Source organism: Berghia stephanieae, chromosome 4 (assembly GCF_034508935.2).
Source record: "Berghia stephanieae isolate SIO BIC M18660-M18661 chromosome 4, UCSD_Bste_1.3, whole genome shotgun sequence".
Lineage (NCBI taxonomy): Eukaryota > Metazoa > Mollusca > Gastropoda > Nudibranchia > Aeolidiidae > Berghia > Berghia stephanieae.
Genome location: NC_088363.1, coordinates 62357127 through 62380073, shown reverse-complemented (window position 1 = coordinate 62380073; position 22947 = coordinate 62357127). Strand labels below are relative to the sequence as shown.

Genomic DNA, 22947 nt, shown 5'->3' with positions numbered 1-22947 from the left:
GTAGTTGAATAGGACTTTGTGCTACTGATTTTCTTATACACCCTAATTGAGTAATGTTGTTTTTCATTTGGCACATGTCATCGTAAGTAACGCTTGATAGAATTTTAATTTATTCGCAATCATATGAAAATAGCGGTAACAATGATGAATTTTTATGAGTAAGCATTTTTTAAATTTTGATTTTAAAAATATCCCATCGTTTTCAAAAAACATAATGATATGGTTGACATCAACTCACACATTTTCATTTAGGAATATGTTTTACAATTATCTTGTGGTTGGATAGGCTTTGTTTTGTCATACAGATAGTGAAATCGTCTCGTCAACGGTGCGCTTTAATAATAATGCATCTACCATTCATTTCTCCTATCTTTATACAGTTTGATATCTTATTCACACAAAATTACATCACAATATCATCATGTTCTTGTACATGTTTTATTATCTCGTGCTTTATAATCATATCATATATGTTGAGTTTCAATGGAATGTAATTTTGAATTTGTTTTATACTTTATGGCAGTTGTGCAAATATGACATAAGCGATTCACAAAAGGAATAGATACTTCATTTATATAATATTGAAATATTTTTTTATAATGTTAATACTTAATGCTTAGAGAAGAAATTATTGTTGATATAAAAATTATATTCTTTTATCTGAGAAAGAAATTACAAGCTCAACAATTTTACACAAATCCGTTATTTACATTATCATTGTAAAAATATATTCTCATATATAGATTTGATCCTCTAATATTTTTTTTGATCCATCAATTTTCAAACGATAAATTTCTCAGCCATTATTACTTAATAAACATCAGAGAGAGAGAGAGAGAGAGAGAGAGAGAGGAGAGAGGAGAGAGGAGAGAGAGGAGAGAGAGAGAGAGAGAGAGAGAGAGAATGTTTATTCACACTTTTCACGCCAAAATAATATTAGCTATATGACAAGTGGGGTCTAGAATTTAGCTTGAATAAGTTAAGGATTAGAAACAAAAAGATCCACAGTTTTCGAATATATGATGTCATGGCCAAGTAGTCATTATATAAATAAGCAAGTATTTTGTTGTTTTTATTTGAATTCAACATGTAGTTTACCTTCCTTTTTTCTTCAAATAATGAACATCTCAGTCGCCCAATCATTAATTGGTAAAATAGAGTAGTTTAGAAGTAACATATATTGCCAGTTGGACTGCGTTTATTTGCTCCTTGCCAAGGTAGAAATATATCATTTCTGTAAGGAAATGGACCAAAAGTATTTTTATCTTTTTTACTTGTTTAAATATATAATACGATGTTGAATTAAGCAAAGTCGTACATGGAATTTAAACAAAATGAAATTCATTGTAATTGGATATGGCATTTTATTTGGCATCTTTTAAAGAAATCACCAACATGTTCTAATGATTTGTAATAACCATTAAATGTTTATTGCTCGCATAAATTATGAGATGCTACCACTTTCTAACATAGATTTTTAAATCGTGATATTTAATGACATTGTACATAGTTTTGATGAGTGTTAATAATAATGTATTTATGACATACATATGTAATCTCATTGTATATAGAAAATCCACATATACTTGTGGGGCTGTATTTTATATTGTCTTTTTACAATTGATCCAATTTTATTTCCATACTGTCTGGTGACCTGCCACTCAAAACTTTCATAATTCTCAAGTATATCGGCTCAGACCACTCAGAGAAAATGTTTAATTTTTGAATCACATTCTTGGCTTGTTAAATTTGATATTGTCGCACGATTTAGTGTGACTAATTCTAAAGTTAAGATATTTTTATGGTTGAAGTGGTGAGAGTGAAAACGCGTGTTGTAAAAATAATTAATGCAGTTGTGAAATGATAAACACTTCTGCTAAAAGGAATACAGTTTTTTCCTTTCCAACGTTTTGAAATTATGATGTATTATAGAAGAAACCATATTTTTTTGTGGTTTGATTAATTGGAGGTCATCATCATCATCATCATCATATCATGTCGCGCCAGTGGTGGATCCATTGGATGGCTTCAGGGGTGCAGCCTCTCAGGTCCATATCACTGATTTGTGGTCCAAGTTCACACTAGTGAAGGATGTGGTCCATGTTTTGAGCCGTGTGTCCACATTGACATCGGCAGTCTGAAGAAAGTCCCCAATCTTGTAAGGTTGTTTTGGTCTTCCCCACTTTAGACCTTGCCCTGTTCATTGTCAACCAATCTTTCCTGGGGAGATTTACTCCGCTTAGCAGTTCTTCTTTGGGTTTCTGAATGGCATCATTTGGGCAGCAGTCCCATTCTTTCCATGAATGCACTCTGTATATGGCTGCATGGTCTGGGTGGATGCCTTCAGTTGTAAGGAAGCTTGATGTAAAAATAATTAATGCAGTTGTGAAATGATAAACACTTCTGCTAAAAGGAATACAGTTTTGTCCTTTCCAACGTTTTGAAATTGTGATGTGCGGGTGGTTGGATGGGAGCATCACCCTTGAATCATATACCTATGATGTTCGCATGGGTGTACGATCCGATAGTGATGTCGTTTTTTCTTCTCTTTACTAGCCTATCCTGCTTCTTTGGTTTGTGATTGTATTTTTGACAGGGGATATTTTTTTTCCTGTAAATCCTCTGCCTGTTTGTTCTTGGTTATTTATAATTTAGCTTATGATATCTTTAGGTTATGATTTTGATTGACATTTGTACTATTTTTGTTAGATTGCTTGTTTTTTTGTTTCAGCGGTCTCTCATATAACCTCAATTGTGTTGGAAGAGTGAGGGGAGGAGGAGGGGAGGAGGGGGAGGGAGGGGAGGAGGAGGGGGTGGGATGAGGAGAGGGGAGGAGGGGAGGACAGGAGGAGCGAGAGGGAGGAGGAGGGGGGAGGAGGAGGAGGAGGAGAGGGAGGGAGGAGGGGGGAGGAGAGGGGAGGAGGAGAGGAGGAGGAGGAGGGGAGGAGGGAGGAGGAGAGAGGAGGCGGAGTGAGGGGAGGGGAGGAGGAGGAGGAGGAGGAGGAAGGAGGAGGGGAGGAGAGGAGGGGGAGGAGGAGGGAGGAGGAGGAGGAGGGGGAGGGAGGAGGGAGGAGAGGGAGGAGGGAGGAGGAGGGAGAGAGGAGGGGGGGGAGGAGGAGGGAGGAGAGAGGCGGAGGGAGGAGGGAGGGGGGAGGAGAGGGAGGGGAGGAGAGAGGGGAGGGGAAGAGGAGGAGGATGGAGAGGGAGGGAGAGAAGGAGAGGGAGGGGAGGAGGGGAGGGGGAAGGGAGGAGGAGGGTGGGGAGGAGGAGGGAGGAGGAGGAGGGGGGAGGTGGGAGAGGAGGAGGGAGGGAGAGGGGAGAGAGGGAGGGGAGGAGGAGGAGGAGAGGTGGGAGGAGGAGAGGGGGAGGAAGAGGGAGGAGGGAGGGGAGAGAGAGGGAGAGAGGGAGAGAGGAGGAGGAAGGAGGGGGAGGGAGGGGAGGGAGGAGAGGGAGGAGGAGGAGGAGGGAGGGGAGGGGAGAGGGAGGGAGGGGAGGAGGGAGGAGGGGAGAAGGGGGAGGAGGGAAGGAGGAGGGGGGGAAGAGAGGGGAGGGGAGAGAGGGAGGGAGGAGGAGGGGGGAGGAGAGAGAGGGAGAGGAGGAGAGAGGAGGAGGGAGGAGAGAGGGAGAGAGGAGGAGGAGGAGGAGGGAGAGGGAGGAGAGGGGAAGGGAGGAGGGAGAGGAGGAGGAGGAGAGGAGGGAGAGGAGAGGAGGAGAGGAGGGAGGAGGGAGGAGGAGAGGGGGAGGAGGAGGAGGGAGGAGAGGAGGAGGAGAGGAGGGAGGAGGGAGGTAGAGGAGGAGAGAGGAAGAGGAGAGAGAGGGGAGGAGAGGAGGAGGAGGAGGGAGAGGAGGAGGAGGGGAGAGGAGGAGAGGAGAGGAGAGGAGAGAAGAGGAGGGAGAGAGGAGGAGGAGAGAGGGAGAGGAGGGAGGGAGGGAGGAGGAGGAGAGGAGGAGGAGAGGGGGGAGCGAGAGGGAGGAGGAGGGGAGGAGGGGAGAAGGGGAGGGAGAGAAGGAGAGTAGGAGGAGGGAGGGGAGAGGGAGGGGAGAGGAGGAGGGAGGGAGAGGAGGGAGGGAGGGAGGAGAGGAAGGGGAGGGAGGAGGAGGAGGGGAGAAGGGGAGAGAGGGAGGGAGGGAGGAGGGAGGGGTGGGAGGAGGGGAGGGGAAGGAGGAGGGGGGCGGAGGGAAGAGGAGAGGGGGTAGAGGGGAAGGGGGAAGGGGAGGAGGAGGGAGGAGGGAGGAGAGGTAGGAGGAGAGGAGTGGAAGAGGGGAGGGGAGAAAGAGAGGGGGGAGGGAGGAGGAGAGAGAGAGGAGGAGGAAGGAAGGGGGAGGGAGGAGGAAGGGGAGGGGACGGAGGGAGAGGAGGGGGGGGAGGCGGCAGGGGAGGAGGAAGGGAGGTAGGAGGAGGAGGAAGGAGGGGAGGGGCGGAGGAGGGGAAAAGAAGGGAGGAGGAGGGGAGAGGGTAGGAGGAAGGAGAGAGGAGGAGAGGAGAGGAGAGGAGGCGGAGGAGAGGAGCGGGCGAGGAGAGAGGGGAGGAGGAGGAGGCGGGAGGGGGAGGAGGAGGAGGAGGGGAGAGGAGAGAGAGGAGGATGGCTGGGGAGAGGAGGGAGAGGGAGGAGAGGTGGAGGATGAGGAGGAGAGGACGGACGGAGGAGGAGGGAGGAGCGGAGGGGAGGGTGAGGAGGGCGGGGAGGCGGGAGGAGGAATGAAGAGAGGAGTGGAGGAGAGAGGGGAGGGGAGAGCTGAGGAGGAGGAGGGGAGAAGAGGAGGGCGGAGAGGAGGAGGGGCGGAGGGAGAGGGGAGAGAAGCGGGGAGGAGGAGAAGAGGGAGGGAGGGCAGGAGGGGGAGGGGGAGGTAGGGAGGGAGGAGGAGTGGGGAGAGTGAGGAGAGGGGGGGAGGAGGAGAGGGGGGAAGGGGAGGAGGAGGGAGAGGAGGGGGATGAGGAGGAGGAGGGGAGGAGAGCAGGAGGAGAGGAGAGGGGAGGAGGAGAGAGAGGGAGAGATGGAGGAGGAGGGAGAGGAGGGGGGAGGAGATGAGAGGGAGGAGGGAGGAGGGGGGAAGAGAGGAGGAGGAGGAGGGAGGAGAGGAGGAGGGGGGAGGGGAGGAGAGGGAGGAGAAGGAGGACGGGGAGAGGAGGGGAGGGGAGGGAGGAGGAGGAGGAGAGGAGAGCGGAGGAAGAGAGGAGGAGGAGGGGAGGAGGAGGGGAGGAGGAGGGGAGAGGAGGCGAGAGAGGGAGGGAGGAGGGGAGGAGGAGGGAGGAGGAGGGAGAGGAGGAGGGGAGGAGGAGGGGGAGAGACGAGGAGGAGGAGGAAGGAGGAGGAGGGGAGGAGGGAGAGGAGAGGAGGAGGAGGGGAGAGAAGGGAGGGGAGAGGGGAGGGAGGAGGGAGGGGGAGGAGAGAGGAGGGGAGGAGGAGGGAGGAGGGAGGGAGGAGGAGGAGGAGGAGGAGGGGAGGAAGGAGAGGAGGAGGGGAGGGAAGGGGGGAGGGAGGAGAGGAGGAGGAGAAGGATGGAGAGGAGGAGGAGGGGAGAGAGGAGGGTGGAGGAGGAGAGGGGAGGAGGAGGGAGAGGAGGAGGAGGAGAGGAGAGAGGAGGGAGGAGAGAGAGGGAGAGGGGAGGGAGGAGGAGAGGAGGAGGAAGAGGGGGAGGAGGGGAGGAGGAGGAGGGAGGCGGAGGAGAGGAGAGAGGGGAGGAGAGCGGAGGAGAGGGAGAGAGGAGGAGAGAGAGGAGCGGAGAAGAGAGAGAGGAGGAGGAGGGGAGGGAGGGGAGGAGAGGAGGAGGGGAGGAGGAGGGGGGGGGAGGGGGAGGAGGAGGAGGAGGAGGGAGGAGGAGGGAAGGAGGGAGGGAGGAGGGGGAGAGGAGGAGAGGAGGAGGAGGGAGAGAGGGAGAGGGAGAGAGGAGGAGAGGAGGAGAGGAGGAGGAGGAGGAGGGGAGGAGAGAGGAGAGAGGGAGGAGGAGGAGGAGGAGGAGGATGAGGGGGGGAAGGGAGGAGGAGGAGGAGGAGGGGGAGGAGGGGAGGAGGAGAGGAGGAGGAGGAGGAGGGAGGGAGGGAGAGAGAGGGCGGAGGAGGGGGAGAGAGAGGAGGAGAGGGGGGAGGGGAGGAGGGGAGGAGGGGAGGAGAGGAGGGAGGAGAGGGAGGCGAAGAGGAGGCGGGAGGAGGAGGGAGGAGGAGGAGGGGAGGGAGGCGGAGGGGAGGAGGAGGAGGGAGAGAGAGGGGGAGCGAGGGGAGAGGGAGGGGGGAGGGGAGGAGGAGGGAGGGGGATGGAGGAGGAGGAGGGTGGAGGAGGGATGGGGAGGGCGGAGTGGAGAGGAGGAGGCGGGAGGGGAGAGTAGGGAGGCGAGCGGATCTTCTTCTTCTTCTCTTCTTCTTCTTCTTCTTCTTCTTCTTTTCTTCTTCTTCTTCTTCTTTTCTTCTTCTTCTTCTTCTTCTTCTTCTTCTTCTTCTTCTTCTTCTTTTCTTCTTCTTCTTCTTCTTCTTCTTCTTCTTCTCTTCTTCTTCTTCTTCTTCTTCTTCTTTCTTCTTCTTCTTCTTCTCTTCTTCTTCTTCTTCTTCTTCTTCTTCTTCTTCTTCTTCTTCTTTTCTTCTTCTTCTTCTTCTTCTTCTTCTTCTTCTTCTTTCTTCTTCTTCTTCTTCTTCTTCTTCTTCTTCTTCTTCTTCTTTTCTTCTTCTTCTTCTTCTTTTCTTCTTCTTCTTCTTCTTCTTCTTCTTCTTCTTCTTCTTCTTCTTCTTTTCTTCTTCTTCTTCTTCTTCTTCTTCTTCTTCTTCTTCTTCTTCTTCTTCTTCTTCTTCTTCTTCTTCTTCTTCTTCTTCTTCTTTCTTCTTCTTCTTCTTCTTCTTCTTCTTCTTCTTCTTCTTCTTCTTCTTCTTCTTCTTCTTCTTCTTCTTCTTCTTTCTTCTTCTTCTTCTTCTTCTTCTTCTCTTCTTCTTCTTCTTCTTTTCTTCTTCTTCTTCTTCTTCTTCTTCTTCTTTCTTCTTCTTCTTCTTCTTCTTCTTCTTCTCTTCTTCTTCTTCTTCTTCTTCTTCTTCTTCTTCTTCTTCTTTTCTTCTTCTTCTTCTTTTCTTCTTCTTCTTCTTCTTCTTCTTTCTTCTTCTTCTTCTTCTTCTTCTTCTTTTCTTCTTCTTCTTCTTCTCTTCTTCTTCTTCTTCTTTTCTTCTTCTTCTTCTTCTTCTTCTTCTTCTTTCTTCTTCTTCTTCTTTCTTCTTCTTCTTCTTCTCTTCTTCTTCTTCTTCTTCTTCTTCTTCTTCTTTTCTTCTTCTTCTTCTTCTTCTTCTTCTTCTTCTTCTTCTTCTTCTTTCTTCTTCTTCTTCTCTCTTCTTTCTTTCTTCTTCTTCTTCTTCTCTCTTCTTTCTTTCTTCTCTTCTTCTTCTTCTTCTTCTTCTTTTCTTCTTCTTCTTCTTCTTCTTCTTCTTCTTCTTCTTCTTCTTCTTCTTCTCTTCTTCTTCTTCTTTTCTTCTTCTTCTTCTTCTTCTTCTTCTTTCTTCTTCTTCTCTCTTCTTCTTCTTTTTCTTCTTCTTCTTCTTCTTCTTCTTCTTCTCTCTTCTTCTTCTTCTTCTTGTTCTTGTTCTTCTTCTTCTTGTTCTTGTTCTTCTTCTTGTTCTTCTTCTTGTTCTTCTTCTTCTTCTTTTTCTTCTTCTTCTTCTTCTTCTTCTTCTTTAGTTTAGACATTAACATTTTGAATATTGCAAATATTGCTCTCGTCATATATTGTATTTTTGAAAATTAAAATTATACTGCAGTTAGATGTGGCATTATGTTAGGCATCTTTTTAAGAAATCACCACTATCAATATTTCGAACATTTCTTTTTCTGTCTTTTGTGATATTTTTTGGCACCATCTAAATGGTTATTACACATAGAACTTATAGAATAACTGCCTCACTCTTACATAAAATTTTAATTCGTGATATGTAAATATGTTATCTCATTGATTTTTTTAGAGCTTAACTCCCGCAAACAAAAAAAAAAAAAGATCTGTCTTTCGCCATAATTTTGTATCACTTGTGAATAAATTCAATTATCAGATTATTACATAAATCAGTTTAAATCAAATTCAACATCACTTCCTGAAGTAAAAGAACTCAATTTTAATTTATTCCCTAATTTGAAACGTGAATCGCCTTTGGAATCCAAATTAATTCCCGTTTCTGCAGGTTTTCCTGTATTTTGGTGAGAATAGTTTGCTTGCTATGTGTGGATCATATTACAATGTACTTTTTGCCAATTTGAATATGACTTAGCTACCCACTTATGGCTTGATAAACATAGGTATGGCTTTTTAAATAATAGCAAAATGAGGATTCTTATCCGGATCTTTATTGAATCTGTTGCAAGCGCCGTAAAACCCTTAAAATAAAAAAGAACAATTATTGAATCTGAAGCTCTAGCTAAATGCAGCTACTGGACTCTGAGTTGTCGACTATGAATATGTTATGACTTTTCAACATTATATCTGTATTTATATTCTTTTTTTTTTGGTCATGTTATGACACAAATCGGTGACTTGTCAACTCAAAACATTAATAGATATAAAAATGTTGATGCCGTAAATAATAAATGAACAAAAAACAATTATTACCAAACATGTTGTATGAATTAAAAGTTGAATATTTTCTTGGCTGAAGCACTGGGGTATAAATACATTTTTATTCAACTAAAATTGAATACGTATTTCTCACCTAACCTCTGAAGACAAAATTAAAAAGAGAGGAAATCAAACTAAGTACTGGTTTCCAATATTTTGATATGTCAATCTTATTACAAACCACTCTCTATTGAGATTTTATGGATTCAAAGGGATCCTATATTTGATCTTAATACATTTCTCCATACCAGCGTTGACATTTTTTAAAAGTCGTCTTGAGGAACCTTGTCAACTTTTTGATTTGCCTTCGTTTACTGTTGCCATTTTTTCATACTATTGATGTACATGAGTATGGATGCTGTATTAAAATTGAGAACTCAACATTGTTTTCTTAGATTTGAATTTAAAGATTCACGTGTTCAATTTTTCATTCTTGAATTCTTTAGGATGGGGAAAGGGGGGGGGGGGGGGGGGGGGGGGAGGAGGAGGAGAATTGTGCTTCTCCAGCTGACTGTTGTGTTCCACGTCCGTTCTCATCTTTCCTATTTCTTTATTTTTCCCCGGATGGGGTCTTTTGACCTCCCATGGTGGAAAGAGAGGTCACTCACTGTGTCTTTTATCTCTTATCTCTTTCCCTTTCCATGTTGCTCTCTCATGGTGAACAGGTCACTTGACTTGCTGTGTCTTCTATCCCCCTATACATATATGTTTTATGAGTTGCTTTCTGTCCTTGCCTTTGTCTTGGAATGGGTTTACTTGGTTTTGTCCTGATCCTCTCCGGAATCCTTGGCTGAGAGGGAAATAGTCAAAAGTATGCAAGGATTTTCATTGTAAATCCTCTCTCTTTTATGGACTGATCGTTACATTTTTGTGTTGAAAATATCTTTTAAACATTTGAATGAGACTTTTAGGTACATTGATGGTATGCTTTTGGAATTTCTTGGATACTTTAATTTTTTCACTATCCCATTTCTTTCCTTTTTTTTTTTTATTACTGGCGCTGATATAACCTAAATGTTTTGCAAGCGCCATGAAACCCTTTTTCTGGATTGAGATTGCTTGGTGTTTTTTCCCTGGTTATGTCCGAAATCTTTAGCTGGGAGGGAGACTGTCAAATGTAGAGTACCCTTTTAAAGAGATATTTTATTCCATTGTTAATCATCTCACTGTTATTGTTGTGTGGTTCTATCATTATTAGTTTTGGATGGTTGGCTAGGTGGTCTTCAGATTGGAAGGCACAGAGCTTGATTCCTACTCTGAGCGGCGTATAGTTGAATCCTTAGAAAAGCTCTCTACTCACATTCTCTCACCGTACTCAAGTGTACAATGAGTACATGGCTCTTAACAACGTTGTTTCTGTCCGAAATAATTGTATTAATGCCTAACCGGCGTTATATATCGTCCTACTTGTTGCTGTCGGCAAGGGACACATTATAAAACGATTAGAGCGTGCTTAGTGGATACTGCGCTGTTATAGTATAATAATATAGTGGTCAGAAGTAATTTTATTTTGTCGACCCCAGATAGGGACACGATATGATGGTGTATACATCTACTGATAATTTGCATAAGACATCTTTTTTTTCCTTTAATATTCATTGTGTTAACCAGTAAAACACTGAAAAAACCATGAATTCAAAAATTTGGCCTTGGTCCTTCAAATATCGATCGATTTAAATGAATTCTTTTGGCAAAAAACTCTCAAACCTGGGACCTCACATGGGTCCTTTAAATCGATGAATATGTGAAGGAAGAGGTTTCTGGCCAAATTTTTAAAAGCATGCTTTACTAGAGGTAGAAAGTTAATTGGTTAACAAAATACCATAGGAACTATCAGTTCAACGAGCAAAATGTAACTATTACGATCAGAACAATCGTATTCATTTTTAGACATATCAGCTGGTAATCTGTGTGCTCAACTGTTTTAAAATAAATGAAGTAACAAAATTCGACTTTTGCCTTTTGATCAAAGGTAAAATCAATAAGGACAATACAATGGTGATTTGTATTTTCAAATTATTCAATTTAAAAGATAAAATAACAACAGAGAGAAAAGAAAAAAAAAAAACATTAAACGTTCAAAGCATGACATCTATTATATATATATATATATATATATATATATATATATATATATATATATATATATATATATAAATTATATTATATCCCTGTCTGAGGACACTCCAGTCCGGAAGACATGTCAAAGAAGAATAGCACGGAGAAATCGGACGGCGTGCTTATGTTTTATCAAAAAACCAGATTTCTGTCCCTTCCTGGTTTGGCCATAGGAAGAGCTGGCCAACCTCCCACATGTTCATCAAACGGCAACCGTATAACCTGAAGCAGAGAGATGGCCAGTTCGGATAATGAACTTCAGCTCCTATGAAGATAAGAATCACAATAAACATATACTGTGGTTTTGTTTTGTTTGTTTTATCCTTTGCCTAATGATGAATTTATAAACATTAAAAATATAAAACATCATAAAATGTAAATTTGTACCACACCATAATATTTCAAACAGAATAAATCTGACTTACTTTATTGTCAATTATAAGTGGGACTGCAATTTGTGTATTCATTACTTATTGTGTTGTGCAGGTTATATCCTTAGACATCTATACGAGCCAATAATCATTGCTGTTAAATAATTCCATGTAATATGAAACGGGGAAATCATATTATGTGTTGCAGACCTCTACATAATTTAATTCTAATCAATGGGGCGATTCTGTGAGTGCAGGAGCTGCCAACCTATGTAAAACGCTCGTGTGGTGTGGAGATTATTACCTAAAATCTCTTAAATTTTAAAATTTAATCTCCACCTTAAATACCAAATCACAGTACTTAGCAGTGTTGAAAAAAAAAAAAAAAAAAAAAAAGCTCACAGCGTTTATAATTTATCTCTTCCATGGTGGACAACCGACATGTAATATATTGGACGACACGAGCAGCCCGTTATGTGCTTATACGTTTTTTGGACAAAGACATTGATGGAAAAAGAGAGGACTGAAAACTCCAACTTTTCGCGGATTCGAACAATGAAAATGCAAACCAGTGTCGTATTTATAGATAGAACGAAGTTGACGTCACTCAGACCTTTGTTATTGTTTTTGGCCATCCATGTTCAAGAGTGAATAATTCAATAACAAAACGACCTAGACGGACAGACAGATAGATACAGACACACAGACACACACACACATACACACACATGCACACACACACACACACACACACACACACACACACAGAGAGAGAGAGAGAGAGAGAGAGAGAGAGAGAGAGAGAGAGAGAGAGAGAGAGAGAGAGAGAGAGAGAGAGATGACCTCTGCACCTTGACCCCAAATTTACCCTCCGCCCTCTTCACTCTTCACTCTTCCTTCCGTCTTCCACTCCTCCACCATTTGCGTTCGGCGCTAGACGCAAAATGTTTTTTTCCCCCCTTGGAAATTGCGATTTTGGAAAATAAAGGTACCCGTGAAACCCCCATGTTCACTTTTTTTTTCGATGAAAAGACTTTTAATTATTAAATGCGAGGAGTGTTAAATAACAATTTGGCTGGGCTTGATCAAGGAAGAGTGAGAGTCGGAGATATTTTTTTGGCGAGATCTCTCCACGGTCCACAGCACAATAACTCTACTATCTAGACGTCTATTATGCTTGTCCCAAAAAAAAAAAAACAAACCAAAACAAAACAAAATAATACATTTAAAAAACAAAGAAAGATAAGCAAAACAACCCCCCCCCCCGCCCAAATAACAACTAAAAACAAAACAAAAAGGTAAAGGCTAGGCCTAGGGAGACCAAAATCTTGATCTCCTTTGCCTTAGCCAAACTGGCCAGTTTTGGCTAGGGCAAGGAAGACCAAGATTTTGGCTTCCCGTAAGGCGTATTTTCGTTTATGGAACTGTTTCTTTATATTGAAGAGACTTTTTTTCTTCTATTTATTACTTGTTTGGTTTTGTTGCAGTTCTTGTTTTTTTTTTCTTCTAATTTTTCAAGTCTTTGTAATAAATTACCCTGCCCCTCCCCCAGAAAAGTAAACGAATTATTGAAACGAAGGGAACAGATTGAAGTTGAAGGATAAAAAGATGAAAACTAAAAAGAAAAAAAAAAAAAAAGAAAACGAATATAAACATAACTTTTGTGTTGGCCAGCTGACAACTAGCAGCAATCTCTCTTCTGTCTTTTCTCTTTCTTTTTTTGTTGGGGAGGGCGGGGGGGGGGGGGGGGGGTGGCATGCTCTTATTATACGGCTTTAAAAAAAAACAAAAAAACAAAACAATAGATAAAGAACAAAATTAAAACATAACAACTCCACTCCACAACATAATGAAATATTTCTATATATGAAAACGAAAGAAAATCATGGTCTCCCTTGCAAAAATTGAAAAATATTAGTAAAAAAAAATTTAAAAATTGATTTTTGTGTTGGACGGTAGATAACTTGCAATCTCTCTTCTGACATTATTTTTTTTTTTTGGATTGGGGGGGGGGGGGTGTTGGGGTTGCATGATAATAATATTATTACAAAGCTTTTAAAAAATAAAAAAAACAAGATTAACCCCCCCCCCCCCCCCCAAAAGAAAAAAAACGAACAAGCAATCAAGTTAGATAGAATAAAGAAAATCCGCCTCTTAAACAGAAAGAAGCAGGTTCATAAATGAAAAATACAGTTTTACGCAGAGAAGCCAAAATAAAATTCAGTCCATGGTTGAATGGCAGTGCCTGTTGTGGCTGAATAGGCAGATTTGGGAGCTACAGACCCTTTGGCAGTTACTGCAGGTGAATTCCTGGTCCTGCCCCTGATGTTGCCTTCCATCGTCTGCTATGTCTTCTCCTCTCTACTGGTCCTCTCTTTTTCTCTCACACGAGTAGATCTCTATATGCTGCTCTTCACTATGAGGTCCCAGGTGTGTCTGTCAGTGGCCATGGATTCAAGGTTGGCGGGCTGAATGTTGCCGCGTTTCAGAACTCTTTTGCAGACATCTTTTACACCTTAGAAATGGTCTAATTGTTGTTCTGATGCCTGTAGTAACGAGCTCGCCATACAGGATTTGGCCATCCTGTATGTGTACAATGTGATCGAGCCAGTGTTGACGTCTCTGAGAAAGGAGAGCAAACATACTCGGGATTTTTGTTCTGACAAGCACATCTTTGTTTCAGGGCTGAGAATCTTCCGCCTAAAGGCGGATTTCCGCCTAAATGGTGGTTTATCTCCGCCCATCACCATCACTATTCCGCCTTTTAAAAAGGCTCACCACAACCACTACATCAACATCCCTATCACCACTACTTTTACAACCATCACCTGTACCATAACAACCATCACATCATCATTCCTATCACCATTAATACTACAACAACCACCACATCGTCATCCCTACCACCACCACCACCACCACTACTACTACCTACAACCACCACGACATCATCATCCCTAGCACCACCACCACTACAGCTACAACCACTACTACTACAACTACCATCACATCATCATCCCTACCACCACTACTACAACAACCACCACCACATCATTATTCCTACTGCCAATACAAGTACATCCTCCACCACCACATCATCCCAACTATCACTACTACAACCACCCCACATCATCCCTACCACAACTATTACAACCACCACCACACCATCATTCCCAACACCTCTACAGCTACAACCACCATATCATCATCCCTATCAAAACCCTACTACAACCACCATCACATCATCATCCCTACCGCCATCTTTTCTTACGACTACTACAATATGTTGTAATTACACTCTCAACTTTTGAAAATCCTCCAAGTGGTGTCAGAAATTATTGCGAGACACATTTTTGATTGCATCTCAGTAAATTTTTAATGAAATTCAAATTTATACGTTATTGTCGTCGCATAGATAGATCTTGAACTCCACTCCATTTTTGTGACCAGTCATTCTCACCCCTGAACCATCATGACATCATCACCATCTCTACCACAACTACCACCACTACGACAGCAACTATCACATCATCATCAGTAACACCATCTCCACATCATCACTGCCCTCATTGTAATCAGTACCACCTCTAGTGCAAGCACCACTATCACATCATCTTCCTGGTGGGATCTTTTGACTTGCATGGATCAGAGTTGCTTTTCTGCCTTTGTCTTGGCTTGATCCTTTTCCTGGCCGGATTCATCGGCAGAGAGGGAAACAATTAAATGTATAGTCGTTTTTGGGAGATATGTTTGTCCTCGTATATCATCTCTCTTTTGTGTGACGTTAGATTTGTCATTCTAAATTTTGTATTTCTCTCATAACGATTCTGTGCTTGTGTCTTGGTGAGACTTTTAGGTGACCTCAAACTAACTACATTGATAGTTTGATCTTGGCGTCCGTTTGTGAGCCCTATTTGAACCAGTCACTTTTTCTCCGGTGCTTTTGATCTTACTTAAATCTATATATTTTTACAGCCCCATATATATTTTAAGTGCCGCTGAAATGACCTACAAACATATACATGTGCACACAAAAATCAATAAAGTTCACTCAGTTTTTAAGTCTAGTTAATTTTTCACTTTCTTTTTTCTGTACTCATCACTACATTCACTTTGAGATCTCTCTCTCTCTCTCTCTCTCTCTCTCTCTCTCTCTCTCTCTCTCTCTCTCTCTCTCTCTCTCTCTCTCTCTCTCTCTTTCCTGACCTCCATAGTGGGCAGAGAGGTACTTATTGTCTCTTCTATCCCCCTATATCTGTTTTCCATTGGCTTTCTGTCTTTGTCTTGGAATGAGATTACTTGATTTTGTCCTGTCCCGGTCGGATGTCCTGGCTGAGAGGGAAGCAGTCAAATCTATAGTTGGTTTTGGGAGATGATATTTTTTTCCTTATAAATCATATCTCTGTTGTGAACTGTATTATGTTTTTTTACATGTTATATATAATTTGTAAACATTTGAGTGTATTCCTCTTAGTGGGGGCCTGTGCTTGTTCTGGTGAGACTTTTAGGTGATCTCAAATGAAGTACTTTGATAGTGTGCTCTTGGAACTACACTGTTCCTATTGAACCATTCCCTTGTCTTACCTTTTCTTCATTTCATCATTCTTACTTTCTTGGCTTTAATTGTATTCTGAACTTTTACTTCCCTTTTCTCCTTTTACTGCTGATAACTTATGTTCATCGTAACCCTTAAACAAACAAACATCTTCCTCTTCTCTCTCTTCTCTCTCCTCCTTTCCTCTCTTCTCTCCTCTCTCTCTCTCTTCTCTCTTCTATCTCATCTCTCCTTTCTCTCTCTCTCTCACACTCTAGTCCCTCTTACTCAAATCACTTCATCATACTTACATCCATCACCCGCAACCAACCACAAACACAAACCACACCACCACTCTTCCTCTCTCCCTCTCTACCCCTCACGTTCTCTCTCTTCCTGTCCTTCTCTTCACTCACAACACACAACACACACATGGGTAGGGTTCCTGACCTCCATAGTGGGCAAGGGGGTACATACTATGTCTTCTATCCCTTATATCTGTTTTCCAACATGCTTTCTGTCTTTGTCTTGGAATGAGATTACTTGGTTTTGTCCTGGCCCTGGCCAGAGTCCTAACTGGAAGGGAAACAGTCAAATGCACAGTTATTGTTTTGGGAGATGATATTTTTTTTCCTTGTAAATCATCTCTCTGTTATGTATTATTATATTTGTTATTTTGAATGTATAATGTAAGCATATGAGTGCATTCCTCTTTGTGCCCGGATGAGAGTTATAGATGATCTCAAACTAAGTACATTGGTGGTTTGCTCTTGGACTTTACATCTGTTCCCTTTTTGTTCCGTTCCCCTGTGTCTTACTTTTTCTTGGGTGCTTTAATTGTAATTCTAGAACTTTTTACTATCCAATTTTCTTCCTTTTTACTGGTGCTGATATGACCTTAATGTGTTGCAAGCGCCATAAACCCTTAAAAACAAACAAACAAAACACGCACACACACACACACACACACACACACACACACACACACAAACACACACTATCTTTCCTTCTGTCAGACAAACCTAAATCTATAAAGTGGATCATATCCTTTTCACATCAGCCATCATTCTCTCTTTTCACGTTCAAGTACATACCTTATCACCACCACCACCACCACCACTATCATCATCACCATCATCATCATCATCATCATAATCATCATCACTGCCACTACTACTACAACCACCACCATCGCCACACCATCATTTCATGAAGCACCACCATTACTACAACCACCTCCACCACATCATCATCATCATTGCCACCACCACTACAACATCACCACAGCACTATCACCATTAAAACAACAATCACTACCACATCCTTACCACCACTACTACAACCTCCTCCAACACAACAATATCACCACCACCACTTCTGCAACCACCACAACCACATACATTATCATTACTGCCACCACTACAACAGCCACCATCATATCATTATTACCACCACCCCTACCATTCATTTTAATATTTTATACGTCATAAATTGGTTTTGGAACTTTACTTGATTTGAAACAAGGGGTATTAGGATGATTATAGATCTCAATAGATTATATTTTGTTTGCAGAAATTCCTGTTTAAGCATTGAAATTGTTCGGAATTGTTTCTGAAATTTACGTGAGCCAAATTTTAAATTGGCGTCTCTAGTCAACTTGAAACAATGGGATGTGGGCATTAGTGAATCTGTGAATACGGGAGATGTATGTGGCGACTACCACTACTACTACAACCATCATCACATCATCATCCTTACCACAACTACTACAACCACCACCACATCATTATCCCTACCACTACCATTACTACAACCACCATGTTATAATTACACTTTCAGTTTTTGAAATTCCTCCGAGTGATGTCCGAAATTGCTGGGAGACACATTTTGGATTGCATCACAATAACTTTTAATGAAATTTAAATTTATAGGTTATTTTTGCATGGATGGTTCTTGATCTAAGCGCTGAAAAATTTCCTCCCTTTTAGTGACCAAACATTCTCACCCCTGTTGTTTGAGACATGGTCCTGCCAGATGATGCCTAGAATCTTTCTGATACTGCGCAGACGAAAGGAAGACATTTAGTCTGTGCTCTTGGCGCATGTACAGGGTCTGTGACTCACAGCTGTGCTTAGAATGCAAGCCTTGTACATTGTCATCTTGATGTATGTGGTTCTTTGTCAGGTGTGGGGGGGGGGGGGGGGGGGGGGGGGCTTTGCCAATGCGAGTGTTTAACTCAGTGAGAGGTTGCTAGGTATCTTTGAGCCCAGATAGGTGAAGTCCTCCACCACCTCCAGGGTGTGGTCACCAATTGATATGCAAGGGGTGCTGCTGACATCTTGACCCATGATGTTGGTTTTTTTGAGGCTTATTTTCAGTCCAAACTTATTGCATGCTTGAGTGAAATGATCGATAAGTCACTGAAAATCTTCCTTACAGTGTGCAGTCAAAACATCAAGTCCTGATGGGGACATTGCAGATTTTGGTATTGGCCCAGTCAAGCCAGGTTTAGGAGGCTCTTGTCAATCTGAGTGTGAATTTAACACTGTTTACTCCGGTTAAAGGTGTACCACAGCAGGTGGGAGAAGAAGGCGCCAAAAAGTGTCGGAGCAAGGACACATCTTTGTTTCATACCGCTGAGGATGGAGAAAGGTTCTGAGGATGAACCGTCATACTTGACAGTGTCTCTCATCCCCATTATTACTAGCATATCATATCATATCACTAATAGCACTTTAAAATGGACCAAGTGATCTTTAAATGCCCTTAAAATATAAGTACCAATATATTGGACATTACACATGGCATATGCTTTGAGATAAAAATATTCAAAAGTGAGAAACAGATAGAAGCATAGAAACAAAAACAAAAAAAGAAACAACCAAAAAAAAAAAAAAAAAATTATTTGTTCCAACTTTTTTCATGTAAAACCAATTTCTTTGATAGCACAAATTTTGTCAGTGCTCTGTTTTTTTTTTTTTTGTCATTGTGGTATCAATCTGGCATATGTCAGTATTAACCTAGTTAAATGTGCGGCTCTGTGTTCTTGTTGTATGACATTCGCTTTTGGATTGGAAGCTCTTGGGTTTGAGCCTTGCTCGGTGCATAGTTGAGTCCTTGGAAAAGACTCTTTACTCACATTCTCTCACTGTACTTGGGTGTAAAATGAGTACCTGGCCGTTAACAGCATTGTCTGTAAAAAAAATTGCAATATCATTAATTTATAACATTTATATTATTTAATTTATAAGATAATTAACATTAAACAGGTTTTTAAAGTAGAAAATAATTTAAGGAATTGACCTCACTTAAGCTTATATAATTTTGATCTTATACAAAAACCATATAATATCATTGCATTTTATTCCATTAAAAATTCAATTTTTGTCACTGATCTTAACTTATGAACACGAATTTATAATACTCAATATGCAAATCAATTTACACATTTTATTACTTTCACATTATTATTTTACCACCTAGTTATTTGCTAACTTATTATCATGTCTGTTCAACACATCGGTACAAAAAATTTCCTATGGATGAATAAAGTATTATTATTATTATTATTATTATTATTATTATTATTATTATTATTATTATTATTATTATTATTATTATTGTTATTATTATTATTATCATTATTATTTATTATCATTGTTATTATTATGTTGTTGTTGTTGTTGTTGTTGTTGTTGTTGTTCTTCTTCTTCTTCTTCTTCTTCTTCTTCTTCTTCTTCTTCTTCTTCTTCTTCTTCTTCTTCTTCTTCTTCTTCTTCTTCTTCTTCTTCTTCTTCTTCTTCTTCTTCTTCTAATTATTATTATTAAACAACGTACATAACCATTTAGACTTTAAATGAGGTGTTTTCTTTACCAAATTATTTGCAGATCGTCAAAATTGAGCATGGACCAGAAAAATATGGATTTTCTTACAAGGCTAGAAAAGCTGCAGTTTTCTCTTTCAAATTCCAACAATACGAATCCATCATCACAAGCAGATACTATTAGGAATATTTACTTACATTTGTCTGAAGGGAGAGAACGTAATAAGTATGTATCATTATGGAATATTGGTCTTCACTCTTTATTTAGTCTTTCTTTTTGCTTACTGGGATATGTACCTTTACTTCAAGCCGCTTTGGAATATATGTTTTCAGACAATTTGGGTGTTATGAAAGGGTCAAATATTTTTGGGGGTTCTTTTTCAAATTTTTTTTTTGGGGACAAGTAGCAAGTAGAAACTATTTTGCTCTGGTGCATACAACAACAATACGACTACTTGGGTAATTCAATGACAGTAATATGACAAAGTTTTAAAAGAGTTTATTTTGAAGTACAGTCCACTCCGGATAATCGCAACTCTGTTATTTCCAACATTCGGTTAATCGCAACATTTCCCAAGAAACGGAATTAATTCTATATAAAAGTTACTGCTTAATTGCAACAAACTTCGGTTAATCTCAACAAATTCTCCCCCTCAAAAAGTGGCAAATTCAAGAAATCAATCAAACAAAATATGATTAAATTTCCCAATGGATGTAGTTGTGACAAGTTGAAGAATCGAGAAGGAACCGGATTCGATGCTACAGTTGTGTGTCACAACTCTATCAGAAACAAAAGAAGGCGAGACTTTGCATTATGGTTTTTTCATGTCATCTGTAGTCATTAAATAGGAGGTGAGGGGGCTGGACATAGCCTTGACAACAGGTAGACAATGACAGTTGTAAAGAAGGACTGAGCGATATCCTTTGTTTTGGGATTGACAACTCTGTAATGTGACCAACGAGTTTGTTGAGAGCTTACTGTCTCTCATCATGGCTAATCTCAATGACTCTTACAAATGTTGAGAACAAAAGAGTGAAAGTTAATCCAATCTGAATAAGCTGTCGACTTTCATCAAAGGTGCTTTTGCTTGCCAAACTTTATACAGGACTGCCATAAGGTTTTTATTTCAATCATATTGCTCACTCTGTGGTGGAATAAGAACAATGTTTACAACAACTGGTTTGAGTTTACCATATATGTGTAACATGTTGCAATAGTGGACAGGAATCCCAACTTCGGTTAATTGCAACTTCGGTTAATCACAACATTTTTGCTGATCCCAAAGTGTTGCGATTATCCGGAGTTGACTGTAGTTGAATGAATTTACTTCTTAACTACAATTACAAGACATGTGATTCTATTGTAAATAATGAGATAAATACCAGTAAACTGAATTTCTGAATCTGATGACCTCTTTTGCAGAAAAAATGATTAAGATTGTATTGGTCTTTTGTGTAATCAGAGAAAAAATATGGCCATTAGGAGAAGGAGCAGAATATTAGATGGATATTTTAAATAGGATAAAAACTGTTACGCGAGAGTAGTGGGTTATTTGACAAAGTGGGCTTTTACAAGGTAGATTATAAGGTACTATCACTGACATTTTTATCTGATTTTAATATTTCAGTTCGGGCCATTTAGCTTATATTGGTGAAGCGAACCAGAACAAAGAGATGTATGCAAATGTAGTAGACAACATGGATGAATCTGGTAACGTTTTTATTTATGTTTTTGAAAACAAAAATCTTACCAACTTTATAACTAAGTCAATCTTTTTAAAAAAGATAAAAAATATATGTTGATGTTTCAATACTATTTCCCATCCCTTTCAGTGGTACATTCTATGATAATGATACTTTCCAATAATATAAGTAACGTTTTCCTGAAAGACTAAGAAAATAAACTTGTTCACTGAAAATAGGATTTACCATATTAGTGAACTGAAGCAAACATTTTTAGGTTAAAGTCAAGATGCAAATTACCCAAGCATCCTATCCAAACCTTTTACATTGCAAATTATTATATTGAAACTGAATTGAAAGGATTTTAAAAACCTCCAAAGGTGTTGCTGGAACAGGAACTTCAAAAAGTTTTCTGAAGTCAATTACGTCCATTTATATGATAAATTTATTTTGTATATCCCAAGGTCTAAATAACTTTGCTGCTGGGGCCTTATCTTTGTGTCATTATCACAAAAATGGTAAGTTATCCAATTATCAATAATAAACTAAAATTGATCAAAAATAAATCACATATATATGCTTTTACTGACATCCTTCTTAATATTTATTTAAGATATTAAGATAGTTATGCAGTTGATTTTTATTGAATTTCCCTTTATTTAAAAATAATGTGAAATTGAATGTATGCTTCAATTTAATTACAAAAACGGATCAAATGAACGTTTTGGATTTCCCCTTTATCAACAAAACAGGATGAATGAAACACTACAGATGAATGAGATAATGAATAAACAAAACATTGATGGGCAGAAAATAGTATGTTCCTTTGTAAGGAAGCACGAATTAAAATAGAACAATAGATATTTCTTAAAAGTGCGCAATTAATTAAGTGAAAAGAGGGTAATGCAAATTATTATATTGAAACTGAATTTACATTACCCTTTATTTATAAGAAATTATTGATAGGATTTATAGTTTTAGTAGATTTAACTAAAAGGGAATTAAAATATATTGAAATTAGTTGTTGTTTCCAAAGCCAAGTTTCATTTTTTGATTTGTTTAAAGATTGTTATCAACCATCTAAATTTATTTTTATGTTGGAGAAGTTTCTTATGAGGCAATGGGTTTGCTTGTTAAAAAAAGACAAAACATGCTGGGGCATATTGCTGCAATTTGTTCACCCTTCAATATATCCGTATGTATATGTAGCCTAAGAGTATTGTAAATGCCATAACTTTGTGCCCTTGTGAATATGGTAATTTGTTTTATTTCTATGCATTTGCAGACAGCTCTAAATGGCAGACATCTTTAACAGGAGATAGTATTGTCAATCTATCATGTTTTCAGGACAAGAACAAGGTATGGGTAAGACGATTCAATATTTAACATTATAGTAATTTAGGTTTCACTTGAGATAATTACTGTGATGCCTTCCAGTTTTATTGTAATTTAGATTGTAGCTTCATTTGAGCGAATGAGACGAAGAATGTCTGTACTATTTTTAGACTTCTATAAAAGCTCCACTTATCATTTTCTCGACCATGACATAGTTGATAAAAAGGCAGTTATATTCCAGTGAATTAAACTGTGGTTGTAAAAAGTTAGTTACAGGAAAATGGCCTCTATATACATTGGGGTCTGAGGTCCATCGTTGCTTTTTTACTCCATCATTGTTTTAATATTTCTGTGAAAATTTATATGCATATTATATTGGCTACTGGTTAAAAACTTTATACAATTGTGGTAGTTGAATAAGGCTATCTACATGACAATTTTTTGTTTGTTATCGAGTACTTGAGAGTATTTATTTTTATATTATACAGTTTTGGCAACTTCCAAAAAT

General features: G+C 40.2%; 1 protein-coding gene across 1 annotated transcript in view; it reads left to right on the top strand.

Annotated features, from left to right (window-relative positions):
• Window positions 1-11962: 11962 nt before the first annotated feature.
• The window catches only part of LOC144971821 (fidgetin-like protein 1), a 32071-nt gene continuing 21086 nt past the window's right edge, over window positions 11963-22947 (top strand). The window contains exons 1-5 of the mRNA XM_078912897.1: window positions 11963-12051; window positions 19486-19647; window positions 21050-21132; window positions 21569-21622; window positions 22390-22469. Coding sequence (XP_078769023.1) covers window positions 19502-19647; window positions 21050-21132; window positions 21569-21622; window positions 22390-22469 — 363 coding nt within the window. The 5' untranslated portion in view covers window positions 11963-12051; window positions 19486-19501. The remainder of the gene's footprint in view (window positions 12052-19485; window positions 19648-21049; window positions 21133-21568; window positions 21623-22389; window positions 22470-22947) is intronic.